Raw genomic sequence first — 9,335 nt, 5'->3', positions numbered from 1 at the left:
AAGCTTAAGCATCTCCATTGAGCCTGACAGTGTTACAACTCTCAGAAATTCCATTTTAGAGATACAGCTGGGTGAGGCAACTTTAACAAAAAGTAAACCAGACTCAAGTGTCCACCCAGCTCTTGTAGCAGTTGTTCCAGAGAACAGACCTTGGTAACAGGTCATGGACACCTGCTGAACTAAACGGCTTCTACAGAGGCTGCCAAAGGTCAACAACAGGCTTACTCAATACTCACGCCAGCGGCCTGCACACAAGTAACTGGTTTTTAAGGTCTCACTCAAAGTCAGAGGAGGATGCTAACACACACACATCCGTGCCTGGCGGCAGAATCAGTCTCAGACATGTGGCTTTCAGTACTTTCCCTGCATTTTGTTATCCGCAGAACATCACTAGTAGGAAATGAAATTGAAGAGTCATAGGCAAATGAAATTCCATTTATTTTTCCAGTGACATCCCATACAAAAGTAATGGAAACATCAACAACTTTCAGCAGAAAATATGTACACAATCTTATCATTTACAACAGTTTTACATTTTAAATCACCAAATTAAAAAGAACCAAGCACTTTAGCTACACATTGTTTTCTTGACTGTACTAATTAATGACTCATGACTATTTACAAATTTCAAATTCAGGCTACTGCTTCTTAAAGCGTTATTGCCTGGGCTTTACTATACTGACCTCCAGTTTTGGGACTATATGATTTCCAATTGCTTCAGAAACAGTTTTGCAAATAAAAAAGAATCTGCCTTATTTTTTTTTAATAAACGTAAAGCAGTTTGATCTTATGGTAAATAACTGCAGTAGATGAGTTTACACGTACTACTCAGCAGTGTGGTTCAGCCACCACATGTATTTCTCAAAGTCAGATCCTTGTAGTGAAGGTCAGAGAGAAAAGGGAACATATAGGTGCTCAAAAATATCCCCCTGCTTCACTCTTGATCTGCAGGGGTACAACTGAAATTAGCAACACAATAAAGGGGGGAGGGGAATAAAAAACAATAAAAATCCATAAAATCTTGCTGAACTATTTGTAATTACTTGAGGATAGCACTGCCTTTGGATATTTTTTTCTATTGAAAGTTTTTATACAAAAATCTGCTATACATAAATTAGAAGTTAAAAAGTCACACAACTTAATGGTATTTTTACATAAATTTGGTCCAGAGGATACGTAGACCAACCAGAACTCTGAGAACACTCTTCAACTTTACTTAAGCTTTCCTACTATTAACAGTTTCTGAATCAAGCTAAACTCTCAAATTTAAAAGAAACTTCCTCTGAAACTAAAACAGTTTGCACAGACTATTTAACTCACTGTATCAAAATCTTTAAGTGGTTCACTCAAACACACTTCCAAGTCAAATTCACCTTCTGCTCCATAGTCAACATGTCTAACTTTAGTGGGAGTGCCAGAACAGGTATCCTGGAATACAAAGTAAGTTAATAATTAGTTAAATACAGGTTTAGTTATGCAATAATTCATTTCACTTCTGAAATTCATTTAGACCACGTCGTAGCAGAGGCTTACAAACACTTTGAAGACCATACAAAAACACAAGGCTAGTCTTAAGATTGAAGAGATTTAAATAAAGGCTTCTGCCCATTCAACCACATTCTAAGATTACTTGCAAATCTTTTAAGGATATATATATATATATACATCAAACCATTATACAGATTCAATATTCAGACAAACAAATCCAGCAAGAAAAATATTACTACATCTTTACTGAAGGTTACTGCTCAGCTGCACTAAGTGCTTTCTAGATATAAAAAGAGCCTACTTCAAAAAGTCTGAGTGCGCCAAGAAAATTACATCCTATTTTGCCATTAGATATTGCAATCTAAAGTAGCATTTCTGCTGTACATCATAGTTCAGAACTGACACACTTTGAACATAAATTTTCTTTTGCAGGCTATGAAAAAATGAGATACCTGTGATTTGAGATGATCACTTAAGTTCTAACTCTCTAAACTCAGGCTACAGATATATTTGCTATAGCTGGGAAAACATCTGAATTTAAAAATTGCTTGGCTTTATAAACAGTTCCTAAACAATGCAAATTATGGAATTTCTCATATATTCAGGCTACTCTGGATATAATCTTAAGTAATGGACCACTTATTAACAAGCATTTATGCAAATGACAGATAAGCTTACATCATTATCTTGAGAGCTTGTTTGAGATTCAGTAGAATTGCTTCTGACAGATTCTGTCTCCATCTCACCAAGATCAACAGGAACACTGTAGAAATAATTTAAAAGAACACCACTTAAATTCAGTTTTTTAGTAGTAAGATGCACTTTGTAGGTACAGTTCTGAAAGGGATGGCCAGACAAGAGCAAAGCTACCAACAGATTATAAGGCCAGTGGTGGCAAACTGCAGAGACCAAACAGAACAGCAGGTCAACTTTAAAACAGCCCAAATGGCCAAGGTCTAAATTAAAGTCTTGAAACTGAATATTGCAACTTGTGATAGACACAAATACCCAAAACTCAGACAATTCCTCAATACAAAAGAGGACAAATGTTATGGAATAGCAAGGGATTTTTTTTCCAGACAAGGTTTTCATCAATTTGTTTTGCAACACAAGGTTTAGCAGGCACTATACACAAAACTAGAACTCAGCATCTGAAGACAAACCAGTATTTCAACAGCAACATGTAAAAACAGGCTTCAGGTTGACATACTAACTCCCTTCAGGTCATTTACAAGTAAAAGGAAGGTAAGTTAAGCCTTTGCTTTTAGATGTCATTGATCCATGTTGGTTTTAAAATCATCATCACTGTTAGGGAAAAACAGTAGTTTATTACCACAGAACTGCTTCCTGAGGAAACAGTTAAATCTGTCTCTATTCTGTAGTAACATAGTTTTATTTTGGATGTTCTGTGATCAGTTTTATTGCTTTCTATAGAAGAAAGTCACTACTTGCATTATTCTACATCTTCTGGAGCAGAACACCACAGCAGCTTGGACTGTGAACACTTGTGGCCATGATTTTAATTTAATGGTACGCTGAAATGATTTTACAATACTTCTTTCCTCCTCTGTGCTCAAGAAAATATAATTTATAGTGCTGTTCTTAAACTAATGAGAAGGCTATGAAGCAGGTTCTTGTACATTGTATTGGTCCAAGCTCGATATTCATGAGCATTCCCCAGCACAGCTTCTACCACAGATTAATCTGCAGACTGTTCTGAAACAACCAGCTTGCCTCAGCGGTCTGATATCTTCTTTCATAGAGCAGTGCAGAATGAGCTCTGATTTTGCCCAGCAGACATACGTTAAAGACACGAGGGATATATATGTATGCCCTAGCAAGGACACTGGGTAAATCTATGTCCAGAAAGCTATTGCATATTTTGACTGAGAAAGAACTGAACAGCACTAATTGTGGACAAATAACTAATGAAAACATTCAGCAATCACTGACTTGTCTCAAGAGGGCTATGCTGGTTTGATTTTTTGTTTGTTTGGGGTTTGTGCGTTTTTACCATGAGATTTTAAATATTAATTTCTATAAAGGTATCTTGAATAATCAATACATACATTTCTTGCAGATCACAGCCTTCTTCAGTAGGTGGATCCCACGAATGCAATGCAACCTTCCACAGTTTAATTTGCTGGTCCCATGACCTACGGCTGTACTTCTTAAATTTATTTGGAGTTCTGGGATGAACTCCTGGTATACGGTGGCATCTATTCAGATATTAGACATGAAAACCTCATTAATAATTTTCACACAGACATATCATATAGCTTTGTTAAGACTGACTTGTGTTAAAACTGATTGCCTGCTCCACAGAATTTACTGGGTTGTAATGGGCCTAAGTGATCATATTATTTATGAAAAAATATTACTGCACAATTCCAGCTCTCAAATGAAAAACTGTCATTTCCATATGAACACTTTAGTTTTTCTGTCTTCAAGTCAAATGAAAAAGGATTATCCTAGGTCCAAAAACTTCAGCATGAAATTTCTGCATATAACATATTCAAAATGTAAGAGCAACTGTAGTCCTCTCTGTCTTTTTATTAATGAGAAAACTGACTGCAAATAAGTTTCATTTCTCCTAGCTGATGAGCATAAATGAAAGAACTTCCACTTTCATTTCTGCAACATCAGAAAGTTTGAAGGTATATTCCTCATGAACCAACTAGTAAAAAAGAATCCACATCTCATGTGATTGTGTCACCTATCCATTAAAAAATGTCTTAGAAGGCTTAATTTGTAGATGCCTTCTGTTTGAACAACTCAGATACCCAGTTTAGTATGTTAACATGCTTATAAAGAACAGGTATGACTTACAATCAAATATTAGTTTTCCAGAAACAAAAGCAGCTCACCTAGGAACTTCTTTAATGTATCTATCATATGCAATTGTGTTTTTTCCATAGTTTATCTGTTTTTGTCTTCTCATCAAAACCACTTCATCCGTCTCAAGTTCTACTGTTACGGTGGACTCCTTTGAATCAGAACTAAAGAAAAAACGTTGTAAATTTGAGAGTATTAGAAAACAAGTGGCACTCAAACAAACCCACACATAGAAGATTAAAAAGAAACATGCCAAAACTTTTTAAATGAATGCTTATTTGTGATGTTACTGAATTACAGTGTTAGACCAAGCTTAGATGAACTAGTTCAAACCAAGCGTTTTCAGAAGCAGCAATGGTGTATGTGAAAACTCAGACCTATTGTCACAATTTTCCTCAGCTAAGCTAGAGATTTAACCTACCTTCCAGAGGAAGACTTCCTTTCTCTTGAAAATTCATTTATCAGGAGTTTTCTTCTATATCTGTAAGAATTCAAATCCATATTCAGAATATACACAGAGAATATGTAAGGCTGCACTGTCATAGCTCATGGTTGATTTTATTTCTCAGGTAAGCAGCAGTCTTGAAGAAGTCAGCCTAGACATTGTAAACACCTTTCCACTATGGAACTGCTGTTATTGTTATTTATTATTTTTTTTAGGGGAAAACTGAAACTGAGGACTTTCTTAAGTCTTTTCCTTAAAAATCTTTTTATAGTCATGATATGCAAACCCAGTAATTAGTGAAAGGAGATTCAAAGTAATCCAATTTACGAGATTTAGGAAAGGATTCTTCTAAAAGGGAGATATTTAGTGATACACATCAACACTCCTGAGAGTACGCTTTGTCATTCCTGCAGGATTTAAACCAAAGCTGACCTAAAAGCAGCAGACAAGAGGACAAAGTTAAGTCTGATTTTAATACAGTGGGCAAGTTAGAAATAAGTCGATACAGATTCTACAAGACAACTACCATTTCCCCTTCTTTCCCCACTTCATCTTAAGCACCCATGGGTACCTTGCAATTTCTTTGTTAACACTGGTTCTCATTTCATCTTCTTCCACCGCAGTTCCCCAATCTGAACACCGGGAAAGAGGTCCAGGGCCTTCTGGTGTTGTAAAACTGGAAAGCAAAAACAAAACAAAACTAAAAAACCCAAACAAAATAAATAATAATAATAAAAAAAAAAATAAAAGCTTCTGCATTAAGTTTTTTTAATTGTATTTCCCACCCCACCACCAGCATCTCCTCCATTCACAGACTGATAATTATTTAACATGTTCATTTACAGCACTCACAATGGCTGTGAAAATATTTTGTTGTTCTATTAAAATGTCATCATTGGAAAAATCAAGCATCAGTGAGAGTTCCGCCTTGAGGTTGTGTGTTTGGGTGTTTTTGTTAATTCATTTGTTTTCCTTAAAAAGTTTCTGTAGATACCTATAGAAACATACCACTGTAGCATGTAACCTAGCCTACACTTTCAGTAACTTTAAGCTGGTGTCCTTCTTTACTCATTTACTTGCTTATTTTCATTACACTAAATGAGTTAAATATTTATTCTTCCATGATTGCAGCCTTATTAGCTGTATCAGAGGCAAAAGTTAGAACACAGAATTCAATTGTACAGCTTATTAAAATTACACAATAACACAGGAGTTTCCCCTCCATAGATCTAGTAGAGAAGGCCGAGACCATAAATTTTTAGCTAATAAACAGAGATTTGCTGTGACTTTGCAAACTGGTATTTAACAACTTTGTTGTAGCCCATTTGCATCCTGAGCAGATTCAGACTGTTGCAGGGGAATGAACTTATATCCCTTTGCAGCCAACAACAGATGCCTACATTCAGATGATTAAATATGTTTTCCAGTTTCTGTCTTCCCCAATGACCAGTTTTCCTAAGATATACACTCAAAGCCATAGCCTATAGACCAGAGTTTTTTCAGTAGATCTGGAAACACTCCGGAGACTGACCAGGATTCTGCACAAAGAAGTCCCTTGAAGTCAGGGAATTAGATCCATCTGTGCTAAAACCAGTTCCAACTCCCTCCCTGCTCCCAGCTCCCAAACTGGCTTTGAAGCTTTTGTTAAATTCAAACTACAAGTTCTTTTTAGATGAAAGCCAGTCATCAACTCAGAAGAACTAAAAATCCATAACAACTAGTGCAGGTCCCTCTGCAAATATCTGCCTGCTCTCCAAGGATTTTTAGCATTTGCTTATAACGATTAACTTTGCTGAAAACACAGGCCATATTCAATGATTGCTCTCCCACAGCAGAAAACAGCACAATTCCAGAAATACCCAGTTAGTCCTACCACCTAAGCTTTTTCCTCAACACTGTGTTGTAATTTATTTTATGCTTATTTGATTCTGTATCTGTGCTGTGTATACAGAGAATTAGGGAGAAGTGGGAGGGGTTTTCTCTTGATTAACTTGCTCCGTGACAGTACCGGTGCCAGACGTACAAACCTTGGCTGTTTTTCTTCAGACGCTCATCCCCATGTGCCATTTCACACGTGGTGAGAAGCTCTGGTGCTGCGCTAGGACTGCAACTGCGCTCAAACTCTGCCACAGAGGCAGGAAAACAAAGCTGTAACACCCCCTCAGACTGAATCTGCTGTACGATGCAGCCTCCATCGTGGTGCTCTTCCCCATTTTGAAATTTTATTTTGACAATGTTGAATTGGCATAAACAAAAAGCGGCTTTAGCACAGGAGAACTACTTCAATCAGAGCTGAACCCAAACTAAACCATAAAGAACAACTCAATACTGAAGACGCACAAAAGCGTTGCTTATTTAGATTGAAAAGGTCTGTAAAGTTTCATCTTTGTACTCCTACTCAAACATGCTTCCTGAAATTAATTTAATTTACACTGCATATCACAATTTGAGCCACTGACCAGTGTCTTCTCTGCTTCTTATCGGCAAAGAAAAACGGGTAGTTACAGGGTAACACCCATGTAATTCCAGATTAGAAATCTAGATTCAACCAACAGGGCTGCAGGCCACAACTCCCATCTACTGATAAAAGGGATTATGGCATCAATAGTTCAAATGTAGACAAGGCTATAAAATATTTTCCCTAAACTGAAGTTTACATGTGCTAAGGGATAAGAACGGCAGCAAGCAGTAGGATGAACAGAGTGAATGAACTCAGAAGCAGACTCCACCGCACATGTGCTGACATGTTTAAACAATTTTTCAAGACGGTCTGTATTGCCTTCAATATGAAGATAGGTGAGTTTTAAGTCTTTAATTTTTAATTTGTCATCTCATTTAATTGTACCACAACAGTATGTACAGCCTATACCCACAAACATAATTGGCTTGTGCGGATATTCCTCTGTGACAAATGGCAATAAAGAAGCATGAAATTGGACAGAAAGTGATGAAGTATACAATTAAAGACATGAAAAATGTTTAGTCCTAAGAAGTGACTCCAAGATCAGAACACTGCACTAGAATATTTTCCCACCTTTAAAACAAGCTATTTATGAACAACAAATAATTTATAAATAGGCAGGGCTTGAAAAACTGAGTACAACAGTCAACTGAACAGCTCCTGATGAACAAAAGACCTGTTTCTACTGCAAGCATCACATACCTGTCCAGCCTGTTGTCGGAAGGTTTGTACTTGTTTTCATCAAAAACAGACGACTCGGGTTCATCGTGCTTCCTCCGCTTTCCGTCCACGCCGCGTTTCCTCCCGTGGGCCCAACGCGGTGGGGGCTGCGGGCTGGCAGACAAAACAGGAGCTTTATTTTATTAACCTCTTTGAAGCATCACCCCGCACAGACACGTCAGCTTATTTATTAATTTTACTTCAAAAAAACTGAGCTTAGCGACACAAGTAGGTGCTGGCCTTAGGGGTCCCTCAGAGGCTCTTCCTCCTTGGCATCTGGAATATTGTGTCCAGTTCTGGCCCCTCAGTTCCAGCAGGACGGGGAACTGCTGGAGAGAGTCCAGCGCAGGGCAACAAAGATGCTGAAGGGAGTGGAGCATCTCCCGTGTGAGGAAAGGCTGAGGGAGCTGGGGCTCTGGAGCTTGGAGGAGACTGAGGGGTGACCTCATTAATGTTTATAAATATATAAAGAGTGAGTCTCACGTGGATGGAGCCAGGCTCTTCCTGGTAACAACCAACAATAGGACAAGGGGCAATGGGTACGAACTGGAACACAAAAGGTTCCATTTAAATGTGAGAAGAAACTTCTTCTCAGTGAGGGTGCCAGAGCCTGAACAGGGTGCCCGGGGGGTTGTGGAGTCTCCTTCTCTGCAGACATTCAAAACCTGCCCGGACACCTTCCTGTGTAACCTCATCTGGGTGTTCCTGCTCCGGCGGGGGGATTGGACTGGATGAGCTTTTGAGGTCCCTTCCAATCCCTGACATTCTGTGATTCCCCCCTCAGGAGACTCGGCGATCAGCGGCCCCACAACCCGCCCCTCACCGCCCGCCCGCGCACACAGTGTGCGGAATAGCAGACCCGGGCATTTACTCCCTTTTCCCAGCCCCGCTTCCCTCCCGGCGGCCCCGCTTTGGCCGGGGGACCCGCACCTCAGCGAGGGGCGAGCGGCTGTCCCGGCGGAGAACATGGCGGACCCCGAGCGGCGGCCGCGCAACGGCCGCGGGGGGGGGAACCGCGCGCAGGTGCGCGCGGGCCGCGGTTCCCGTCACCCTCGGCCCGAGGAGCGGGGGCAGCCGGGGGCGGACGGGAAGGGGGGGCAGCCGTGGGCGGGCCAGCGCTGTCCGCCGCTCCGCCAGCGGGAAGAAAGGGAGCTCCGAGTACCCGTGCTCTTCACCTCGGCCCTACCTGCTCTGCGTGCCGCCGTGCGGGCTCCTCTGGCGGAAGGACATGGCGCGGGGTGTCCTTGGAGGGCTGGAGCAGAGCGGCCTGCGAGGCTGGAGCGGGCAGCGAAGAGCGCAGCTCGCCTTCCCGCTCGGCCCTTTCGCAGCTCCCGCCGGCGCTGACTGACCCCGCCCTGCGCCGGTACCGCCATGGGGACAGGTACG

The 9,335-nt window shown here is 40.5% G+C and overlaps 1 protein-coding gene across 1 annotated transcript; it reads right to left on the bottom strand.

The window, feature by feature from the left end:
* Positions 1-417: 417 nt before the first annotated feature.
* Positions 418-9,335, bottom strand: LOC309438770 (histone RNA hairpin-binding protein-like). The gene is made up of 8 exons (XM_082050602.1): positions 9,136-9,335; positions 7,932-8,063; positions 5,340-5,444; positions 4,745-4,804; positions 4,356-4,487; positions 3,558-3,707; positions 2,167-2,251; positions 418-1,428 (listed from the first exon to the last, which is right to left on the bottom strand). Exons 1-8 carry the CDS (start codon positions 9,177-9,179, stop codon positions 1,312-1,314), a joined length of 825 nt encoding a protein of 274 aa, XP_081906728.1. The 5' UTR covers positions 9,180-9,335; the 3' UTR covers positions 418-1,311.

Source organism: Streptopelia decaocto (assembly GCF_964273445.1).
Source record: "Streptopelia decaocto genome assembly, chromosome: 4".
Classification (NCBI taxonomy): domain Eukaryota; kingdom Metazoa; phylum Chordata; class Aves; order Columbiformes; family Columbidae; genus Streptopelia; species Streptopelia decaocto.
Note: the sequence above shows the minus strand (reverse complement) of the source record. Positions and strands in the feature narration are given on the sequence as shown.